At 41.9% G+C, this 24,641-nt stretch overlaps 1 protein-coding gene across 1 annotated transcript in view; it reads right to left on the bottom strand.

Moving 5' to 3' along the window:
• Nucleotides 1-24,641, bottom strand: part of ascc3 (activating signal cointegrator 1 complex subunit 3) — a 238,607-nt gene that overhangs the window by 145,166 nt on the left and 68,800 nt on the right. The window contains exons 9-10 of the mRNA XM_038273563.1: nucleotides 9,298-9,501; nucleotides 7,658-7,798 (exon numbers count right to left, since the gene is read on the bottom strand). Coding sequence (XP_038129491.1) covers nucleotides 7,658-7,798; nucleotides 9,298-9,501 — 345 coding nt within the window. The remainder of the gene's footprint in view (nucleotides 1-7,657; nucleotides 7,799-9,297; nucleotides 9,502-24,641) is intronic.

The raw sequence follows: 24,641 nt of genomic DNA, 5'->3' as shown, positions 1-24,641 counted from the left end.
TCGCCCAAATTCGCGTTTTTTCCTTGTTTGCTACTTTTTCTTTTTTTGTATGTTTAAATTTAGTAAATTTGCGTGTTTATCTCGTAAATATGCCACTTTAAACTCAGAATTTTTAATTCTATATTCTTAATTTTTGAATGGCCCTAATAGGCCGTCGTAGGAAAGAGACTCTGTTCTGTTAGCAGAGCTTTTTAACAGGCGGTTCTGGTTCTGGTTCCTCTCAGAGGAAATTTTGTAACCCGACTCCATGAAGGTCATTGACTAATGAAGCTTCTCCATCTACCATGCTAACTGCTAGCATGTCTTCTTCTATCCTGTTCTAATCGTTTAGCGTCATGAATCTGCTGCTCCTCCATCAGCGCCGCCAAATGGGCCCATTTAGGAGAACCGAAGGAGTTTATCCAGACTTTAGATTCACTAACAGAACCACAGGAGAATCATTCTGGATCCATTAAACAGTGGAAATAATCTGGACCGGATTCTGGATCCATTTATTATTGGCATTCTCATGAGGTTTCGTTTAAGAATGAACCATGGTGCCTTCTAGTGGACAGCAGTAACACTACAACTTTGAAAGAAATGATAAATTAATCAGATGGAAACATTTTAAATCTAAAATCCCTCCACATTTAATCTTAACTTGATTATTTGTTTACATCCCTAAACGCTGTACTGTTGGTAGAGTCACTCATACCATAGTAACCACTTCAATATGTTCTAATTCAAGCACCTTAATAACGAGTTGTAAATTAGAATAGAAACGAAAAGAAAAACCCTTTATCGTCCCACAATGGAGAAATTTTGGTTTTGCAGCAGACAAAAAAATAAATAAAAATAGACAAATAACAGACTGTACTGTAAAGTGTTTTAACAATATAAAACTGAGAATAAATAACCAATATCCAGCTATGGACATTTTTACAGTAATGGATATTTGAAAATAGCAGCAACATTAGAGATGTGCAAAAAGGAAATTTCTTTTTTTTTATGAAACACTGTAGCCTTGCACTCTTTCAGAAATGAATTGTGCTTATAAAGTCTCAATGCAATCTGCTGGCTTTCTCTACAGAGGAAACCTTTTGACCATTTTGCCAGGAGAGTTCTATTGCATTGACTTTGTAAAGTGCCTTAAGATGACATTTAGTGAATTGGCTCTATATTAATAAAAGGAATTGCTGGCAGGATACAGAGCGTACTCTGAGTGAGGGGTGGTGACAGTTGGGGAATTGCTGGACCTGTTTGAATCTACAGCCAAACCAGGTCCATGAAGGGTGGGTCCTTCAGAGGACGCAGCCAATGACTGAAGGAGGCGGATCTTCAGAGGAAAATATGATACATTCATAAAAATGGGAATGGTTGACTTAATATTTTTAAAGGAAAAGTTTCGCTCATATTCAGAATTCAAACTTCTGAAAGTTCTTTAAATCTGAAATGATTCCATCCTGTTCAATAAATGATCCGTGTTTTTAATTCAGAGTAATTTTCATGTGAATGTTCTTTACTGGAGGCATCCATGTTTGTCAAAGAACACTACTGCCACCTACTGGTTTGTGACGTCACGGTGCGGTATCGGCTGTTGATCAAGTCCCAGTGCTGTATCTGGTGTTTGTCACAACGCGCTATTATCCAAGTCATCTTGAAAACATTCTTCTTCCAAATGTTTTCATTTTTTTACTGATTAACACTAAATTCATTGAATCACCGCGAATGTATTAGTTTAAGGTATAAATAATTATCTATGATTATTCCTTGCTGACCAGATTTCTCCTTTAAAATAATGCAATGAGCTTTATTAAATACATAACTGTTGGCTCTGTAAAGGCTGGATAAAGAATTGTCTGTCTGGAGGCGTTTTCTTAAAACAGCTGCCAAGCTGTTAACCTTATAGCAGGAACCCTTTTCTGGAATGAGCAGAAAAAGGGCCGAATGTGGAAGACTTATGGATGAAACAGAAGGCAGTGAAAGGCTGGACGATGGGGGCAGCTGGAAATGTGGACACAGCTCCACCACTTTGTGTAAATGTGCTGCGACCAACGCGGTGCAGCGGAGAGCTGAGAGAAAAAGTGGAGAAGGCGGGATGAAAGGGAGATAGCGGTGCGCCGCGGAGCTTCAGTCGTTCTGATTAATCGTTCTCTTTTCAAATGACCTCATAAGAAAGGCAAGTTTAAAACACCTCCAGATTAGCTGGAATTGGCCTCATTTCGTACATAGACACCAAACTGAGACCTTTCCTTTTGTATTCATAAGTCTCATAAGGCTTATACATTTCAAGTCTAAGCTGTGCAATCTTTCAAAATTAGCTCTATTGGATTGGCAGATATGCAGTTTCCCATCCACCTCAGCACTATCTTAGGCTGGATAAACTCATATTCACTTCACTGAAGGAAGCCAGGCTGCAAATGAAAATGCTTTATAAGAATTTACCTTTTCCTTCTCTTTGGCATCCCTCTAAAGGTTTGCTGTTCATTTATAACAAAGAGAAAACCTTCTGCATAGGAAGGGATCCACAAAGCCAGCAGTAAAACACAGACCGATTCATTCTCGCCAAGTAGTGTGTGTTTCTGCTCCATCAAACCTGGGACTACTAAAGAGCTTAACAGCACAATCAGGGAGCCATACTTTGAATAGTTCAACACTTTGCCCAAAGGCAGCATTTCTCCAAATGAGACGGACTCAGAGGAAGAAGCAGGAGCTCGGAAAGCCAACAGCAGCTGAGACCGACGCGTCTAAACGTTCCTGGATCACATTAAACTGCTTTTTATGGCTGACAGCATCAGGAAGAACAATGAAGGGAGCGTGAAGGGAAAAATAGTTGGTTAAAAACGGAAGATGAGGAGAGCCTTGATGAAAACAGGAAACGGTGAAATGAGTGGAGAGAATTATAACGGGATAAAAAGTGATGAAGTGGGAGGATTCGGAGGTTTGGGTTTTATTACTGCCTTCTGGGCCTAAACCAGGTTCTGCTAAACCAGGTGCTGCTTAAAAGTCTAACAGAAACTCCAGAAGCACCGATCCAATCCGATACGATGCCCGGGCTGAGCGTATTGGCCGATATCCGACACAGATCCGATATTACTGGTAGCTAAACTTTTATACAACATTGTTAAAAAAAGTAACAAATGAGACAGATAGAAATCCTCACTAGCCGCTGTGCTGCTCTGCGTGATGACGTCACCTTAAAATGACTGTATTGCTGTCTATATCAATAAAAAATAGAAATGAAGTCTTCAATATATTTTTGTGATGCAGTGTAGCATTGTTTAATGTTTTAGATACATAATGCGCAGGGCGGATCGTGCCTCATCAGCCTCAGCCCTAGTACTTTTCCAAGAGCAAGAACAGCAGGCCGAGAACAGACAAAGTCCCCGGATGTTTTTCTTGCCCCTCCCTCTTTACCCAGCATGCATCAGAGCAGACCTGTACGTTCTCCAGACTGACAGCTCTTCCAGCATGCACTGCAGCAGCAGCAGCTTCCAGCTTAGCGCTCACAGAGCTCAGAGTATTAAGTAAAAAGTTCTCTTTTCTGTTGCCGTTGTTCAATAAATGTACGTTCTAAGATCATTTAAGGTGAGAACATTATACTTTAAAGCGTCACTATATGGCCCATTTACTGATTTAATGCGTAATTTAAAAAAAGTTCCAATATTGAGCCCACAGCCAGTTCTGACATTAGCCCGTCTGCAGCGGCCGGAGCTGACGTTAGCCCGTCTGCAGCGGCCGGAGCTGACGTTAGCCCGTCTGCAGCGGCCGGAGCTGACGTTAGCCCGTCTGCAGCGGCCGGAGCTGACGTTAGCCCGTCTGCAGCGGCCGGAGCTGACGTTAGCCCGTCTGCAGCGGCCGGAGCTGACGTTAGCCCGTCTGCAGCAGCCAGTGCTAGCGTTAGCCCGTCTGCAGCAGCCCTCTCTCTGCATAGCCGTGTGTGAAGGACCGCTGACTCTGATGGCGAGTTTTTTTTATTTATTTTTTAATTGGCAAAATGTTCATTTGATTTGTGTTTATCTGACTGTGTTCATTATTATTCCTCCACTGAATGAAAAAAGTAATACTTTATTATTATATAGAGACTATTAAAAACAGGAGGTGATATGCAGCTCCAGGCGAGCTGAGCGTGTGGTGATGTCATCAGTACGCTTCTGTTCTAATTGACCAATATTTATGCTGCTTGCTCCCGTTCTCCAGTCCAGACTTTCCGGGTTCTTCTCTAGAAAATAGAATAGAATTGAGAAATGGCCAATATCTACTGTCTCTACCAGGAGGAGAGAACCCTGTATGGTCAATGACTGGATGCAATCAGCTGGTTTCCCTTAGACAGAAAACTTTGAACCTTTAATCTGACTGGATAAAATTATCTGATTTAACTAGAAAAAATGATGTGCTGTGAACTGTTATTATAAAAATCAAATGAATTAAAACTAATCTTTATGGAGATTTTAACTTTGTTATTAAAGGTAACAAAATCCTGGCCAAATCTGTCCCTGTTCTGCTGTAATGGAAACCAGTACGGTATGGCATGGGTTACTTTGGACAGGAACGGTACACAGCACACTAACCTAGACAATGTCAGCAAAGATGCATGGGGCCATTAGCACCAAATGCTAATCTCCACCTGTCGACTCTGGGCAGGCTGATGTTTGGAAGAAAGATCTACGTCTATAGAATCTATGTCTGCGAATTGGACAAACAGTTGATCATTTATAATGAAAACAGGTTATATGTGTGACATTAATCAAAGATACATTTATAAAAAAAACTCACCCGCCCACTCAGTCACTCCATCATCCCACAGATTCCTCCCCATCGCTCACTTCCAACATTTATTCTAATCTATGTATTTTTTGTTTTTACCAGCAGCTGTTTCTATGTGAGACTGTGGAGGTCAAACGGTTCCAGTGACTAACAGCCAACCAAGAGAACGCCGAGGAGGAGGAGTGCGGCTCTACGTTTGGGAAACCTGCACTAATCTATTGAATCTATGTGGTTTTTCTAAAGTCATCATGAACAGACCTCTCAGAGGAGGAGCAGCACCATTTATAACTTACTTTAGTGATGAAAAATTTACATTAATGATTACATTAGATAAATTTAGAAGTCGCCGTCACCATCCCACCTCCCAGCGAACAAGACAACCTCTTCTGAGCATTTCTGCTTAAAGCTGAGAGCAAACAGCTCATTTAGCCACTAACCTCCACAGCAGAACAACTGTTATTTTAGATCACGTCTAAGTTGCAAAAATGTGTTTTTTCTTCTAGTTTGTTCACTATTCTTAAAGAAAAGCTTATTCACCAGAAGTAGCATGATACTATGCTGCTGAGTGACATCGCTGATGGGGGGGGCACCCTACACTGGCGGAGCGATGCAAACGCCATTAAATACATTATTTCACAGAAAATTAAAACGTTTTGGCAAACTCAAAAACATCACTGATAGAAAAACACAAACAACAGGTGCAAAGAAATACTGCAGAAGGTGCTGCTATAGAGAGCAGCAGCGTGGAAACAAGCAGAAAACATAAATAATGCAAAGACAGAACCACACAAAACACATGCAAAGGGAACATGATCCACATAAAGTAAGTTCTCCAGCCCACTAGGGGGAGACGATCACCATCTCCAGACCATCAGTAGAGACATAGGCTGTGGCCGAACATCCGCACTAACCACTATATTTCACACTATATAGAGTAGGGCTGCAACTAACGATTATTTTTAAAATCGATGAATCGGACGATTATTTTTTCGATTAATCGGACAAAAATTTTTTTTTATATTAACCTCTTTATTCCAAAATAAACATTTTAGACAGAACAAACAAGCACACAAGTACAGGTTGCTCATTAACTGTACTGGTGCAATATGAAAAATAAATGTTTGTGTTAAAACTGCGCAAACTTACATGAGAAATGTCATTGCAGCTTGGTGGCGGTGGCGTTAGCATAGTAGCATGGACGACGAGATGATTGAAAATGAACACAACGGAGATCTAGTCCTATTGGCAGACATCCATTTAAAATGTAGGCAACGGCATGAAAAAAGTGGTTTCTACTTTTACTTTTATACTTTAAATAAATTTACAAGCCTGTACTTTGTTACTTTTACTTGAGTAAAGAAGTTTAATCAGTACTTCCACTTTTACCAGAGTATTTTTTAACACAAGTATCTGTACTTTTACTCAAGTACGGAAAGTGAGTACTTTTGCCATCTCTGGGTATCGGTTATCGGCTACATGAGTTTTAAAATATCGGCATATCGGATATCGGCCAAAATCCCAATATCGTGCATCCCTAGTTTAAAGCCTTGCAGGGCAGCCTAAAGCCCACTGCCAACATTAAGACAGAAAAAAGAAAGAAAATAACAAACGATCAGTTCAGGGGTTTGAGAAAATATGGGAATCAGGAAATTGTCTATAAACCAAACTGAACGATTGATGTCTTCTACTTAAAAAAACAAAAAAACGCTTTAGATTTTAAAATGGAAAAAAAAATCTTTATTTTTTTTTTATTTAAACATTCAATGTTTAACATGGATGCATAAAACCTGCATTTTATTTCAATGTTAAATTTTGTTTAAGGTAACAGATTATTAAAAATGTCTACAGACCTTGTTGTCCTCCTCCATCATATCTTCCGTCTTAATGCTGCGTTCAGAGCGCGCGCAGCAGGAGCAGCAGAAACGCGCGTGTTGCTTCATTTTTTGATGCTTGTACCAGTTTAGTTCTTATGCGCGGCTGAAGCATCTCTGCTGCTCTAGCTGCGCAGTGGGAAAAAGTGGGTCTGATGCGCGGTGGGCGGAGCTACCCTATCCTTTCTCTGCCTGGAACAATGGCAGCTATATTAGCTGTGATCAGCGGGTAAAAAGTAGTTGAGAAAGAAGTGAGAAAGTCCTCCTGAAAACATGGTCTGTGCAGTCAGTTCATCCAGATTACCATCCTGCCTTCAAAGATTATTTCTCTGTGGGAGCCGCTCAGACCCCCACATACCGGCGCTGCGCTGTCACTGGGAATCCCCAGCAGCAGCTGCCTCAGGCCCGCTCGCCTCTCCAGGGTTTTCCCCTCCTGTTGGTGGCGGCTGGAAGTAGATGTTAGCGTTTTTCAGGTCTGTGCTACAAACTGCAGGCAGCAGGATAATAAAAGCCAACAAATTCTGCCGGCAGGTTTCTACATTTGAAGTTAATTTAGGCGTTAATAAACTGTTTCAGAGGAGTGATCATAGCGCTCTGCATCAGCAGTGCTGTGTCTGACTCCCTGCCAGCTCCCAGATCAGCTGCTCTCATTGGTTGATGCGGCGCGTCCAGCAGCTAAAGTTACATTTTCCAACTCCAGCAGCTGCTGTTTCTGCAGCGCGTTGCACTGCTTCAGCTGCTCAAACGCTGCAGGACCTTTTGCTGCGCCTGCGATTAATGTTTGCATGTCCACCATTCACTTTGCATGTAAACTAGCCGCTCTTGCTGTCTGCGTTGTTAAGGTAGCATAAGAATGCTGCATTATTGGGATATCGGTGGGAATATTGTTATTTCAACACAGATTTTTATGATTGCAGCAACATATTTATCAAGAAATCAATCCCAGTGAAGCTTGGTGTGTGAAAGCTTTCAGAGGAACTTTTCCCTCCTACAGAGGACAGAGGGAAGGAGGGGGGGACAGGTGGTGTGGGTCTATTTACCTGAGTTCGAAGGATCTCTCCTTTGGTTAACTGCATGTCTCCGGTGAGTTCTTTAACAGTGATGCCCAGGGGTTCCAGACGCTTACTGAAATAATTAGTCATCTCAGCTGCTAAGGCCTTCATTGGAGCCACGTACACTATCTGCAGAGAGAGGGAGGAGGGTGGGAATAAATAGGATACAAGGCAGGGAGCGCTAAGGTGAGCACGGTAGAAAATGGAGGTAGAGGCTGGAAGGACACTGTGGTGATAAATGAGCAGAGAGAGGCAGGATCATTTGTTCCCTGGCAACCAGCTCAGATCACAGTTCATGAAGAAGTGCTGTTTACTGTTTTTCCATTTCTTCCAAAGAGTCTGTTGTGGGCTTATTTTCCCACACATATCCAAGCACATTATTTAGTTATACTAGTCAGCTGCATATTTCTTTGAATCTTAGAGAACCTGTACAGTAGCTTATCCTGTAGCAGTTACTTTGCTCTTCCTGTGCAGTCTGTCATTCTCACGCTGCTCTTACATTTTTACCTTTGTGGTCATTTTGCTGCTGGAACACCTGAAATTCCCCACAAAGGGACAATAAAGCTGATTTCTGTTCAGCTGCTTGATCGGGAAAAGTTTAATGATTGACGTGTGAAAGATGAGGAGAAGATCTATGGATAAGCATGGAAGCCAGAGGATGTTTGGATTTAAAGGTTAGAACATCAATCAATCTTCTTATTTATGCACATAGGAAGAGCTTGATGGAAACTCCAACATTCTGGATAAACTCTGCAAATATTCTGACTTATCGTTTGTCATATCAGTTGGTAGTATTTTGACCCTCATGCAGAATCACACAAAGTGAAATGTTAGGATAATTATCATTGATGATGTATGAGTTTACTAGACCCTAATATTACCTGCCTGTTGCGTTTCAGAAGTTTTCCCAAGTAGTTTATCTAATTGGACAGTTCTTCCAGATATACAGTTATAATCTTCATTCTGTACGTGGCAAAGATTTGGGAATGGAATGAGAGCGGCGTGCTTTAGCTAAGAACAAAGAATAATATTTTGATAAGGCTGAAGCCTTGGTTCTCTCCTCATCTGCAAACGTGTATGATGTGATGATATGGCAGACTGGAGATGTATAAAATGATTCTATAACAGTGGCCGCTTCCCGAGAACCGAGCCTGGTTGGTAAGCAGCTGCTTCTGTAACTCTCAGCAACTTCTCTGATCTAAGATTAGAATATCTATCCAAAAAGAGACAATCCACTGGACTCTGATTCCAAGTTTGAAGACGTTTAACTTCCCATCCAGGAAGCGTTTTCAGTTGAAAAGCTTTAAATCCAGATTTGGTCTGATTTGTATGATGAGCTCAAAGTACACAGAACTGAAAACTGATTTAAAAAACAAAACAAAAAAAAGATTTTTTAAAAACCAGAGAGGATTCAGGATTGCCAAAACTTACTTTATGCTGCAAATCCTATAAACAGATCCATACTGTAATTCTTTAAACATGCATCACTTGATTTGCTAAGACTCATTACTTTTGGCCCATCTTTGTTTCCATAGTTGATCCAGACTTTTGCAGGATGTCAGCTTGAAAAGCTGAGAGGTCAGATTAAACCAGCAACAGATGTTTGAGTGCCAATATCAGGGTCAGACCTTGAATTCGTCCTTTTTGATGACGCCACCAGGCTGCAGGTGCTGACGGATCTCATGCAGGACCGTCAGCATGGCGATGTTGGTCTTGCCGGCACCAGTGGGAGCGCAGATCAGAAGGTTTTCGTTGGTGTTGTAGGCCGTCTCAAACACTATGGACTGGATCCTGTTCAGACGCTTCATTCCCTTAAACACCAGCTGCCCCACCTGAGGAGAAGGAGTGATGACGGCGGTTATCATAAATAATTACACCTCAAACCAATATACGGCAGACATCTTTAAAAAGAAATGAATATTGCTGTTTTTTTATTTAAAGAAGGCAGTTTTGATTGAAAGGATAAAAACATCTGATTCAGTGTTTCTACTTTTTAGGTAGTGAGAAAAGCCCTGAAAAAAAAGCCAGCTGAGTGTTGGTTAGTCGGTTACCATTGGCAACCAGATCTACGCCACTACCAACATCAGTTTTTTGTTCAAATGCCCCAGAGCCAGGCAGCATTCTGTGACAAACCCATCCTCTGGAGTGGTCCATGGGGGTCCTGCTAAAATCAAATGCAGGCAGGTGCTCTATGGCAGCGCCATGTATGTGTGTGTGAGGGAGGGTGACAGCGCTGAGAGTGGAGCATCAAAAGGCACGAAAGAGAAGAAAAGTGTATATGGTGGGATCGGCTGTCACTCAGGCTGCCCTCTATCTGGCTTCACTATGGCAACAGAGAGTGGGTGATGGCCCTCAATCTCAGCCTGCCTCTGATAAGCACAGAAACAAGCACAGTGAAGGACGGCGGGTGCCAGACACTCACACAACACCGGACAAACACAGACAACATACTGCAGCAAGCTTTCTTCATGTCCTTCTGCAAAACACACTGGGGATTCTTCAAGTATGTTTCTACTGAAGGGCTGTGAAGAACATTTACTGGCAGATGCAGTTTGCATGTTTCAGCATGAATATAGAAAGAAGAAACGTCAGCCATCATAAAGCTCCTGTCACACCTCGACCATTTGGACCAGCGTATGCCTGACGTACCAAAGAAATCTGGTAAAAACGCCGGCATACGTGGGATAAGTTATGAGCACGCTGAAGTACGCTGGAACATGTCGACATACAGCGAATGCAGCGAGAAATTTTGAGCATATGTATGCCGGCGTATGCCATACGTGGGCCATCAGTTCACGCCCACCACCAACAAACTTCCTAGCAGACATGATGCTCAATCTGCTGCATCCAAAAAACTTTTTTCTTTCTTCTTTTTATTTTTTTTGGACCCAGGATCCAGGGACGTCAGGCAGATGCTGGCTAAATCGGCAAGGTGTGGCAGGGCCCGCAGCTGGTAGGTGGCATCCCCATTAACAGATACTATGCTTTTTTTAATGGAACATGGACGCCTAAGAAACAACTACACCAGTGACTCTTTGAAATGCATAAAGGCGTCATGGTTTAGGCTTCCAGCACGACTGGAAGCGGCGATGAAAAATATTCACTGAGCAGTAATACAACATTAGTCTTTCCTTTTATCAAGTTATTGATTTAAATTTACTTAACTGGAGTAAATCAGTGCCATGCATGAGTTATCAGATGGAACTGATCCAAACTTGGTGATCGTTTAGCTTTTCATGCTGTAGTGCCCCAGCCATGGTGTTAATTGTGAACATTAGTGGAAGAGGATGATTTCTCCAAGCGGCAGCGTCTCTCCAGGACACTCCCTAAAGGATGGTGTTCAGAGGACATGCGAGGCCTCCTGCTGAGCTGCCCTATAAAAGCTCTGCTCCCACACACACTGTGGAAGATCTCCACAGGCAGCCACATTGGAAGAGGACCGTTTAAATGAGGGGCCCCGAACCAGAGCCCCTCTGGCTAAACGGACCATATTCTTCAAATGCAGAGTCTGAGGCAGAGCACAGCTTAGACTATCTGCAGCTTTCTCTCTCTCTGGGTTTACAGGAGGAATTTCATCCAAAGATCCATCAGAGACACGACCAGAGCAGCTCTATGAGTCACAGACCTGGAGGGACCCCAGCCTTCTGAACTTGGCTGAACACTGCGGATGCCTCAGCTTTACAAAACAGAGAAAAACTGGGAAACGTTAGCAGGTTTGGACGCGTTTAAAAGTCCCCAGCAGAAGCTAATAGCATGCTAGCGGGATCTGATGTTAACATGTTGGAGCTTTTATTAATAAAGGCAGGGTACAGGGAGGAATTTAATACATCTTTAATGCAGTTATGACAATTTTTAATAACAAGATTGTGAGCTCCAACTGTGGTGAGAGAGAGCAGTCGAGGAGAGTTTAAATTCTGACATTTATCTAAGAATTCTGACTTTAATCTGTATTTAAAAGTCAGAAACCTGACTGAGTTTAAAAGCTGCCAAAATATGAACGTCACCATCGCCGTTCTGTAATGATTCTGACTGAGAAGATTACGGACACGCCCACTCTGTCTGTGGCCGACGTGTCTGAAAACATCCAAGAAAGTTTCCCAGTAAGTCTTCCAAGGAAAAAGGAAATAAAAAATGTCAATGGTAAATAAATATTTTGGCACTTTTATAATTGAATAATTTATTGAAGTGCCCTGATTTTAAAAATGTCTGAGTTTTTTTTAATTAGGATTATTACAGATAGCCAAGATCTTATTATTTGACGTATTAACTTCTTTCGGTTTCCTGATTTTTCAGTATCAGCCAGGAATTTTCATTTGGCTGCATCTGTAGTTGCTAGGCTTCGTGTAAATACTCCAAATGACTCCATATCCAGCGGAGTAACGACTTTATTCACTCCAGAGAAACCAGAAGGTATGACTCTAGGTTCTGACCCAGTGCTTTGATTGATCGGGTCGGTTTTACCTGATTAATCAATTCTGGCTTTATTCACTCATAACCCTGACAGAGTAAATTATTTGGTGAGGTTCTAAGCCTACGTTCACACTGCAGCCTGAAGTCACCCAAATGCGATTTTTTTGCCCACATGCGACCTGGATCTGATCTTTTCAAGGCAGTCTGAACAACACAGATCTGATTTTTTCCAATGTGACCCAGGCAGCTTGGCTCTGTGGCCCTGAATCCGATACGAATCTGATCTTTTTAATGCGACCTGTGTCTGAACGGCCAGGTCGCATTCATCCGACCTGAACGTAATTAATACTCAACAAAGGTCATTATTCTTCGTGTTGCTACGCAAAAGCAAGAAGAAAAACAACAACCATGGCAGATGATGATGCGGAGAGCAGTTTTAGAGTTTAACCATCTTGAAAAGATTTAGTTTTTAAGGTTGGGAAAGAGGGCTTGATGCGCTAGAGCGCAACCACCCATGTTTACTTTGTTACACTCAGAGTACTATTGCTTGGGACGTCATTGAGTTCTCTACTACGCATGTGGTACAGTTGCGTTGTAGGGGTGGAACGGTTCACAAAATCCACGGTTCGGTTCGTGGTTTCGTGGTCACGGTTTTCGGTTCGGTATATGTTTATTGCGCATGCCTTCTACGATCTCCAAGGAACTCAGAGGGGAGCGGACGGGAGCCACAGTGGAGGCTGCAGGCTTTGCTTTGTGCAGGAGGTCTGGAGCGCAGCGGGGCGGAGCGCAGCGCTGATGGAGTATGTGGCATTTCGGGGTTAGCATGACATGTTGGTCGTGTTGCTGTTAGCATAAACAAAACGTGTTGCACAATGCTTGCACACTGTTGCACATTTATCCACAACTTTCTTTCCGCCGTCATCGTAGGTCACTCTAAATGCAAAGCAGTCCCATACAGCAGACCTATAAAGTGCTGCTGGCGCGTCTTCCAACTCCTGTTCTTTCCCACTCGCCATACCCACACAATTCTCCACAACAACTGATTTTTTTCTGCTACACCCGGCTACGCTGCTTCGCTTCTTCTTCTTCTTGTTTACTACTGGTGGTTGGCTTTGGTCGCAGTACCGCCACCTTCTGCTCTGGAGTGTAAACGCTTCGCCTATGAGAAAAAGGAGCAGCGCATGAACCGGACGCAACACAGAACCGAGACAGTCGAACCGAACGGTTCGGACGGTTTTCATAAACCGTTCCATCCCTATTGCGTTGTATGAATGCAGTTCACACAGGAGATCACATACAAGACGCATTTATTTGGAAATGTGAACTGCAGCGCAAAAAAAATCAGATTTCACAAAAAAATCTGAATTGAGCATCAAGGCCTGCAGTGGGAATGTAGCCTAAGAGATCCACATGGACATTCTACCTATTATAAATATAACACAGAATACAATGAATAGTATTTGATGCAGGTTTGCCTCTAGTTTACACAAGATTTTTAAATCCATTTCATTTAATTTAAGGAGTGGAACAGTAATCAGACTTAGAGAAACAAGCCACAGGAGCACAGAGGGAACGCAGCCTCCACATGGGAGAAGCCATCTGACATTTGAACCAGACACCCCCTAGCTGTGAGCAAAGCAGACAGACTTTATGTTGATGAACCTTGATTATGTGACAAGTGAATTTTGATTGAACTCAAGTAGATTCTGGTCATTTTCTCCTCCTTTTTTATCAGCAGGTAGAATCTAACCCCATCTTTGTTCCTTGCCTCCCATCATGATGCTGGTTCAGGAAGAACTGCAGCTTAGGCAGCAGTATTATTTATTTAAGCATTCATTAGAAGTATGTCATCACTTTCCTCTTCCCGTCGATTCGCTCCGACACACAGAGGAAAATAATTAGAGAGTTCACGTCAGGCAAGGAAGCGCTGGCTTCTGTTGGGAAGTTGGCCCCGGAGCCCAACAGGAAGGAAGAGGTTCTTAACGCATCAAAGAGCAACTTTATTAGAGTCCACTTAAGCTGGAAGATGTTAGGTGTAGCTATGATGAACTGTCTGAGTTATGGTATGGAAAACAGTTTGTCTTTTTTACTACTGGCAGCCAACAAAGCCCAACTGTTGAGGATAAGATTAAAGGGTCAGTTTGGGTCATTTCTGCAGACCAAGCCCAAAGCAAAAAGAAAATCTAGAAATAAGTCAAAATGTCTCAACTTAAGTTTATTTACCCTTAATTTGAGCAGGTAAATAAGATGATCTTATTTTAAGAGTATTTTTCCTCTTAAAATAAGATAATATGCACTTTGGCTAACATAATGCAATCATTTTCTTATTTTAAATGTAACTTGTTTTGTTTTATTGGCAAAGTGTCTCACTTAGCTCCTCAAGTCAAAAAATAGTCACAAATTTTAAGAAAAACTACTTTTGTTTTATTTGGTTTGCAGCAGGATGGGTGAAAACATGATTTCACGAACACCACACAAACAAACAACATCCAATCATGAAGGACGACTTAAGGCGGAACCAATACTACGAATCACAACTGCTCACTTTTTAAAATTCAACTTCAGACGTGTGATTAAATGGGTTAGAAATGCGTTTTTCATTCTGCTGTATTTAGCCTTTGGCACTTTGAATCTTCTGCCTGAGGCTAAGAGCTCAAAGTCTGGAAGGAGACGATGATCAAGACATTATAGAAAGTATTTAAGGAGTTGGGTAACATGACACCAATGACTTGACACCTTTATAACACCCATGAGTCAAAGCTTCCCCAGAGAGCGGAGCATTCTGCTCACTATTGTTGGAATAAATGTCCTGGTCTTCATTTTAAAGATGGAGTCTAAAGCCTGAGACACGCGGAGCATCCAACCCATGGGGAAAACCTCAAATCAAGTCATATGGTTGAAATGCAGATGGCTGGACAGACTGCTCTGGGTTCTCTGAAACCCTGCCTGCACAGTACCTATAATTTGACAGGAAGGGAGACACAGGGGCAAAGATAAACACATCCACTTTAGGGAAGGTCAGGTTTTCCCCCATTTAGGTTGGTCTGGAAACACACAGCAGGCATTTCATGCGTCTATAGAAAGTAGGGATGCTTTGAATAAACTATTAATAAAACATTTCAATAATCTGTGAACTTGAAGCCATGGAAGGAGCTCAGGGAACAGAAACAGATTAAAGAGCGATCTTCATTTAAACACCAACCTTAGCTTGTTTACTGCTGGCAGAAATAATCCAAATTTTCCATAAAAAGACCTAAAAGTACTGAGCTTGTTAACATTCATCTAACTCTAGTTCTTTTCCTACTCATACTATAACAAAAAAATTAAGGTTTTATTTCACTCCCTCAGGAGTTAGATCAGTTGAATCTTGGATTGGAGGATACAGGAAGCTAACATTGATAATAATACAGTTACTCTTCAAGGACTTCAAGGACAAAAATAATGTTTAACAATGTTAATGAACCCTTTCAGCTAGCATGTTGTCATTTTGACGCGTATCTTTTGATAAATTAAAGCTGCCACCTTTATTTTCAATCAGAACCATCGGATTGTGTCCTTTCTGCTGATGCGTTGGGTTCGAGCCGCCGAGCAGGAGAGCTGAAGCCTTTCCCAGACATCCTGCTACACCGGGAGCATTTTCAGAGCTGTAGTGTTGGATCGCATCGCAACACTACAGCAGTGAACTTAAATAGAACAACGATCCAGCAAAGTTTTTAAAAAAAGTAAAAAACTTTGTTTTCTAAGTTTGAAGATGTTTCCCATCCAGAAAGCTTCCTCAATTCAAAATATCTGGCGTAGCATTGAGCTCCAGGCTTCTATAGCGTAGACCACTAAAGGCCTTGTTATGGCTTAGAAGAACAGGTCCACCCTTTTAGAAACGAGATTCGTTAAGGTCGTTATTGACCTGCAAACCAACCAGATAGTGGCCCACGCCTCTGGAGTCATTAGGGTTATTAGCCTGGCTGAAGCCATGTTTTGACCACCTGCATGGCGATGAGGATCAAGGTAATAGTGGGAAGGAATCAGCTCTATCGCTGCATTGTAGGTTGTAGGTACCTGCTCTTTTTAGGGTTGCTTTTCTCTCCTAAGGTTAATGGCTTCCTTCACACCCCTTTCAAACCACCTGACATCTTTGTCAAAAATTTGAACAATGTGGTCCTCATTGAGTGTCCTTTGTCTTTCGGGTGTATATGTACCCCCTAGTCTTGTCCAGAGGAGGGCGCTCTTATGTGCTGAGCCATGCATCTGCGGAGAGGTTGCTTGGTTTCTCCAATATAAAGATCAGAGCGTTTCTCACTGCATTGAACAGCAAACAACTCTCTGCTGATCTTAGATCTAAGGGACAGAGGCTGGTGCAAAACTCCAGGTTCTGACCCGAGCTCTGCCAGTCTCTTTATCCGCATCATATACTAATGGTGTTCAGAGGGCCTAATGCTTCTGTTAGCGAGCCCCAGGGCGGCTGTGGCTAAAGTTAGCTCATCACTACCAGTGTGTGACTGTGAGCCTGAATGAGTGAATATGGAAATCCCTGGCTTAAAAAGCACGTTACAAATGCATCTGAGAAAAGCAGAGATGATGTTTTCATTATTCTTTCAGCGTCTGAAAGCTGAAGAATGATGCGTAACATGATGGATGGTTTGAGGATTAACTGGTAGAAAATCTGAACATCTGTAAAGAATCTCTATGCAGCAATCCCCTCAGCCGGCGCCTTTTCTGTGGGCGGACATGTTGGAACACAGCATGAACATCTGCTGGAGTATTTCTGGCTTTAACACGTTCTACGTTCTCCTGATGCTAATGTATGTTCCAGCAAACAGGCTGGTTGGTCGGCTGGTCAGCTGAGCTAAAACCGCCAATGAAAAGACGTAACTGAAGCACAAAAAGGAAACTCTCCCTGCTTCTTTAGATACAGCAGGTGGTGAGAGATCTCCTAGATGTGGACAAACAGGCTTCCGTAGTGATCTCAGTCTGGGACAGGCTCAGGTCTCCTGCTTGAAGCTGTGCAGTCCTCCTTTTGGGGGCCTTCCCAATGAAAAACCAACAGAAAAGAAGTTTCTTCCAGCGGTAATCATGTTCACCTTAATCACACTGAATCCACTTCTTATCCAAACCATATTTTGGATGAAGAAGTGAGTATATGTCTGAGAAAGGCGGGTAACGTCCCACAGTGGGACACACGTAGGAAAACCTTCAGTCTGTAGAACTTTCCCTCTGAGATTAAACTTTAAATTATTCATAAATCAACTATCGGCCGCAGAGCTTCCCACAGATTTGAGAGACATGTGCTCCCTCGCTCCAATATCTCAGTGGTGACCAGACAGCCAAACGAATTAGTGGAGAGGCTGGCTCTGGTTTTGATTTATCGACTTTGTCTGTTTGTGATGAAAAGCCAGCGTCCTCAAACCTTTTAAAAATGCTAATTAATGAAAATGCATGCCTGCCCCAGTATTCACCTTGAGGTAAAGCATACACGTAGTAAATAGAAAGTTGACATCATTTAATGATCTTTGGAAATATTCAGTGGGTTTTTATTCTTTGCTTAGAAACACTCTGGACTTATTGCTATGCTAATGTATGCGTACGCATCGTTCAATTGAAGATTCAGCTGCGGCTGCCAAGAGATGTCTCAAGGGTGTGATTTTAGTAATGTGGAGAGTAACATACTGTACTCCAGTAAATGTTATGCAGCTGGAAGCCTATAGGACATCACTGCTTTATTGAAATCCTGCTCATCAAGACTTTCATCAGCAGGAGAACTCCTACATCTGCATAAATATCCAATAAATATTTATTTCGCTCTTTCCTTCTTTTCTCTTTAATAAAGAAACAAGGAAAGAAAAAAGTAACAACCCAGGCTGTATTAAACTGTACTTAGTCACTTTTATGATGGATAAGCTATTTGGGCAGAAAATGACAGGATGTTTATAGTTAGCTCGTTCTGAAGCATTTTAGTGAATTTAAAGGAAATCTTTTATATTCTACATCTGATCAGTCACCTGAATAAAGAGCAGGGAAAAGAGGACACACTGCAAAAAATGAAATCTTAATAAGTCATTTTTTCTTAAAATAAGTGCATTTTGTCTTGAATGAAGGAGGTAAGTGAGACACTTTGCTAATGAAACAGACACTTTACATCTGAAATAAGAAAAAAACAACTGCACTGACTTATTAGAAGCACATATTATCTAATTATCTTATTTTAACAGGGTTCCTACAGCATAAGGCGAGTTAAATTCAAGACTTTTTAATGCAACTTGAAATAAAAATTTAAGACCAAATTCACAAGAAACACAAGAAAAACCTGCTATATTTGATGATATATTTGAACAATTATTTACCTGAATTCACAAACTTTGTTTTAGCAGGGAACAAAACAAATCAGTTTTAAAGCCCCAACATAACCAGTGCTAAGTATTTTTTGCAGCTATTTTTCTTTGTATGGTTTTCTTAGTATGTTTGATTTGGTGATAAGTGGAGGCGTTGCAGAGACAAGGGTGGAACTAAACTGAGAAATACCGGCTGTTTCTCTGTAACTCCATTTTGACGCTTTGTGTTTCGTGCTTCGCATGTGCGACTCCACTGCCTTAATTCCCATCGTTCTGAGCTTGAATGATTTCTTGCTCTAAATCCACTGAGCCTCATGTATGTTCCCTGGTTTTAGCCATGGAGAAAACTCTTGGCTGGAGACAATTTTGGTTACATTTACACTTGCTCAGATTTTCCAGACAAAAAGTTAATGGTGCATCTCCCAAATGTCCCGGCCGCAACAACGCTTTATTGGTTCCGCTACTTTTTTTTTTATAAAAAAAAAAAATTGTAAATTTTAACGTTTTTAGTAGGGCTGTCAAAATTAACACGTTAACGCGAGATGATTGATTCCTGGAATTAACGCAATTTTTTTTTAACGCATTAACGCAGTCCCGCCCTGTTTTACCCACAATTCAATTGTCCGACATGAGCGAGATGGAGGAATCAGAAGAACCCGTTGGCCCGCTGGATGGACAGTTCGAATATAAAAAACAAAAAACAAAGACGGGACAATAAATAAACACGTTGTGGTTTGCTCACACTGTAAGAAGGACTTTTCATTTCACCGAAGAACCTCGAGCCTTAAATATCATCTTAATGCCAAGCATTCCTTTGTTGGGGCTTCAACTTCAGGTGTTACAACACGCATGCGACAGACCAGCCTCACCGAACGCAGCGCATTAAGTAACGGTCCGCTTTACATTCAGAAAACGTTAACCAGTTAGTTTGCCTTAACAACTAGCTAAAAGATGAATAAATAATAGGTAAAATGACCTCATGTAATTGTTTAAAAGTCAAGTTGTTTGTTTTAAACGAAAAATGTTCCATTCACCCATGCTGGATTTGCTGAAAAAAAAAAAAAAAAGCAATGGCTAAGTTGCCAAAACTGTTGAGAATTAAATTCTTTTTTTGGATTTGTCTTTAATAAAAACTAAATGTAATACCCATCTTGCTTATCTTTCTGTTTTGAAAACAGTACACAGAAAATGTGTATTTTTCAATAATATTTAAGTTAGTGATTAATCGAAATTAATTCAAGAAACCTTGTGATTAATTAAGATTAAAAATTCTAATCGTTTCACAGCCCTAGTTTTTAGATTACAAAAATAAATCGTAATAAAAATAATCCTATTTATGATGTTTTAAAAATTAAGACCTATGAAAGACTGGTTTAAGACATTTTAATACCAATTAAGGCCTTAGTTTTATTTTGAAGAATTCAATGCCTTTTAAGGCTTTTTAAGGACCCGTGGGAACCCTGTTTTAAGATTAAAAATACTCATTCCATTGGTAGATCATCTTATTTACCTGCTAAAATTAAGGGTAAATACACTTGATTCAAGACATTTTTACTCATTTCTAGATTGTTTTTCCAGTGCAGGCTCTCAACAGATGATGTGAGGATATTAATGGCGATCAAACATGAGAGTGAAAAACTGAGGGCCGAACAGCTAATGTGTCTAAATGCTCTGTAGCTTTATTGTTTCTAAGTGAAGTGATGAAAGAAAGAAACACAGAAACGCTGCAGAGACTCATTAGTCTGAGTGATGATTTTCTTCAATTGAGGAGGTAAGTGAGCACTGCAAAAACAATCTAGAAAAAATAAGTCAAAATGTCTTAAATTAGGTCTTTTTACCCTTGAGTAGATTAATAAGATTATTTGCTAATGGAATGAGCATTTTTACTTTTGAAATAAAATAAATAATATGCACTTGAAATAAGACACTGCAATTGTGTTTTCTTATTTTAAATGTAAATTGTCTTGTTCCATTGGCAGTGTCTCACTTACCTCCTTATTGTGATAAAAAAAGACTAATTTAGATTTCTATTTTTTGCAGTGAGACACTTTGCAAATGAAAAAGACTATTTACATTTTAAATAAGAATTGTCTTATTTCAGGTGCATATTATCTAATTATCTTATTTCAAGAGTTAAATATCTCATAACATTGGCAGAAGATCTTATTTACCTGCTCAAATGAGGGGAAATACACTAAATTTAAGACATTTTAAGTTGTTTGTAGTTTTAGCAGTGTGAGGAAGAGTCCAGACTAGCTTCAGTTCATTTAGAGACAGGAAGTGTCTCAGCCGTTCAACCTTTCCATGTTCGATGGGGACGGACACACATCTGACTAAGAGAGGACTTTGAATCTGCTGCACGGTGAAGTTTTTAAAGGAAATCTTTGTTTAAGATGGCGTCCATCATCCCTTCTTGAGCGAACGCTGACTGGAATGGAAACAAACAGGCTCATTAACACAGTGGATACACAGCCTACGGCCATATGGGCAAACTGGGAGGACTGGGAATATCCCGCCTTTTAAAACACACTAATTGGACCCAGGAAGATTCAGCTGATGATTAAACAGCAGTGGGGTCTGTATTTATTGGCTGTGCTGTATCTGGGTTTAGTGTTGAATCCCAGACGCGGCGCGGCGCGGCTTCCAGCGGACCTAAAGGAGCCAGCAGGGATATTAGTCTGGTGGGCTGCCACCTATTTGGTGTTGTGGTGTGATTACAGTAAGAATTACCATTAGCTTCAAAACTAATTAAATTCCTCTGCACATTGGTAATGGGAAGCTAAGAGATATAATTGTTGTCTTTTTCATGCCATCCTTTTAATTACTTTCTGGTTCCATTTCATTCCATTTGAATTGACAGCCTGATCAAGTTTTAATTGCCAGTTTTTGCAGACAGCTTATCAGCCGGTTCCAAGCTTGCATGCGGAGTACTAAACGACCTGGCCGAACGCACACACAGCAAATCCCCGAGCCTGCGGATCCATGGGCACATGCGAGCACGCCGCCAGCCCGCCCTCAGCAGCAGCCGCACACTGGAGTTTGACAGAAGAAGATGCAGATGCAGCAAACAGGAGGCTCATTCATTTCCCTGCAGAACAGCAGCAGGAGGAAGAGAAGAAGAGAGCACAAAGAGAGCTTGGGTGGGGGGGTGGGGGGGGGCTGGAGATAGTTAAGACTGAGCTAATCCATCACTTCATCAACAAGCTCCAGCTGAAATAGCTTTGTGAGACCAAAAGGCTTCACATCTCACAGCAATCAACATGGCGGCTAATTGATGGGCTTTCAGAGCTAACATTAGAGGTTTGTCTTCTGAAGCTTTAAAAAGCCGTGCAGGGACACGAGCTGCACAAAGTTAGACTGAAAAACTGTTTACAGGCAGTTCGTTCAGCCCATCATGAGCAGGAGGAGCTGAAGTCATCCAGCTAGAGCGGCGAGCTAAGGAGTTACTATCATGAATCTAGAAAACTAAACAGATTCTGATGTTTCCGCCATTAATACACAGTTTAAGTAAAATGATGCTGTTACTCAACATCAGTTCTTAATCATTTATAGAACTATGCGGTATAGATAGACCTGTGCTTTGTTCTTCATGAGAAAAATCCTGAGGGTTTTACTAACGAGGAAAATGTTTAAAAATTGTTTTTTCATCCATTTCCTTCCTCTCTATTCCGGGCCGGGTCGTGGAGGCAGCAGCCTCAGCAGAGATGCTCAGACTTCCCTCCTCCAGCTCCTCCCCGAGGCGTCACCAGGCCACCTCAGAGACAGCGTGTCCTGGTCCACCAGGCCTCCTCTCATTGGGGCATGCCTGGAACACGTCCTGATGGAGGCGACCAGGAGGCATCAGGAACAGATGCCTGAGCCTCCTCAGCTGGCTCCTTTCTATGTGGAGGAGCAATGACTCTACTACAAGATCCTCATGGGTAACTGAGCTCCTCCCCTGATCTGGAAGGGTGCGCCCAGCCACCCTGCAAAGGAAACTCTTTTCAGCCGCTTGTATTCGCCATCTTGTCCTTTCGGTTATTACCCAGATCTCATGAGGGTGGGAACGTAGATCGATCGGTTAAACGAGAGCTTTGCTTCTGCACATCAAAGTAGAGGGCAAGCTGTTAACAGTGAACTGAATCACTGGATGCTGCAGAAGAAAGCAAGGTCAGCTTTAAACAGGCGTGAGTGAATGCGAGGAATTAAAAGAGAAGAAGGAAACCTTGATACACCAGTAAACCACTCTGTTAGGTTCACTCATTAATAATAAGCCACATATATACAGATATCATTAGGCTTGGTCCAGAACTTCTCCTGCTAGACCCGCAGCCGATGGCATCGGGTCACAGAGTCCACCCCTACAGGATGAGCCTCACTGGACGTTTACTTTGCAGCAATCCCTCACACCGTGCATGCATGCAGCGACAGTGGAGAGGAAAAAGAGAAAGCTCCAGCAGAACCAGAACCAGGATAATGCTATGTTCAGAGCAGGAGCAGCAAAAACATGTGTGCCGCTTCTTTTTTGATGCTTGTTCAAGCTTAGTTCTAATGCTCGGCTGAACCATCTTTGCTGCCCTAGCTGCGCGGTGGTAAAGTGGGTCTGATCCGCGATGGGCGGAGCTACCCTATCCTTTCTTTGCCTGGAACAATGGCAGTGATCAGTGGGTAAAAAGTAGTTTGAATCTAAAAACATGGTCTGTGCAGTCAGTTCATCCAGATTACCATCCTGCCTTCAAAGATTATTTCTCTGTGGGAGCCGCTCAGACCCCCACATACCGGCGCTGCGCTGTCACTGGGAATCCCCAGCAGCAGCTGGGAACTGCGAACAGTAGAATGAGAGGAAGTAGATGTTGGCCTTTTTTACGCACGTAATCCAAACTGCAGGCAGCAGGATGAATAAAGCGAACATATTTATCTGGCAGGTTTTTACATTTGAAGTTAATTTAGGCGTTAATAAACTGTTTCAGAGGAGTGATCATAGCGCTCTGCATCAGCAGTAGGGATGGAGATCGTTAATATTTATTGATATCGATACCTTTATCGATACTCCTAATCGATCCGAGTCTTTATCGATACCACTATCAATACTTTTCTGTTATTTGGTGGAAAGACGATGCAACAATATTTTTTAACAGAACTGGTATTGCTTTTATTGCTTAACAAGTGAGCATAACAAAAACGTTTCTAGCCTTCAATAAACATGGCTAATGTAATAGGCCACTTTGAAATGACATAAAACAAACTAGAATATATTTTCACAATTGTTGGATAATGTATTGTCTACTGTCACTTTTCATCATGTTTTTAGTGATTAGGAAAATACACTATATTGCCAAAAGTATTTGCTCACCCATCCAAATTATTGGAATCAGGTGTTCCAATCACTTCCATGGCCACAGGTGTATAAATTCAAGCACCTAGGCATGCAGACTGTTTTTACAAACATTTGTGAAAGAATGGGTCGCTCTCAGGAGCTCAGTGAATTCCAGCGTGGAACTGTGATAGGATGCCACCTGTGCAACAAATCCAGTCGTGAAATTTCCTCGCTCCTAAATATTCCACAGTCAACTGTCAGCTGTATTATAAGAAAATGGAAGTGTTTGGGAACGACAGCAACTCAGCCACGAAGTGGTAGGCCACGTAAACTGACGGAGCGGGGTCAGCGGATGCTGACGCGCATAGTGCGAAGAGGTCGCCAACTTTCTGCAGAGTCAATCACTACAGACCTCCAAACTTCATGTGGCCTTCAGATTAGCTCAAGAACAGTGCGCAGAGAGCTTCATGGAATGGGTTTCCATGGGCGAGCAGCTGCATCCAAGCCATACATCACCAAGTGCAATGCAAAGCGTCGGATGCGGTGGTGTAAAGCACGCCGCCACTGGACTCTAGAGCAGTGGAGACGCGTTCTCTGGAGTGACGAATCGCGCTTCTCCATCTGGCAATCTGATGGACGGGTCTGGGTTTGGCGGTTGCCAGGAGAACGGTACTTGTCTGACTGCATTGTGCCAAGTGTAAAGTTTGGTGGAGGGGGGATTATGGTGTGGGGTTGTTTTTCAGGAGCTGGGCTTGGCCCCTTAGTTCCAGTGAAAGGAACTCTGAATGCTTCAGCATACCAAGACATTTTGGACAATTCCATGCTCCCAACTTTGTGGGAACAGTTTGGAGCTGGCCCCTTCCTCTTCCAACATGACTGTGCACCAGTGCACAAAGCAAGGTCCATAAAGACATGGATGACAGAGTCTGGTGTGGATGAA

The sequence above is a fragment of the Cyprinodon tularosa genome, unplaced genomic scaffold (genome assembly GCF_016077235.1).
Source record: "Cyprinodon tularosa strain WSP-4 unplaced genomic scaffold, ASM1607723v1 ctg877, whole genome shotgun sequence".
Classification (NCBI taxonomy): Eukaryota; Metazoa; Chordata; class Actinopteri; order Cyprinodontiformes; family Cyprinodontidae; genus Cyprinodon; species Cyprinodon tularosa.
Note: the sequence above shows the minus strand (reverse complement) of the source record. Positions and strands in the feature narration are given on the sequence as shown.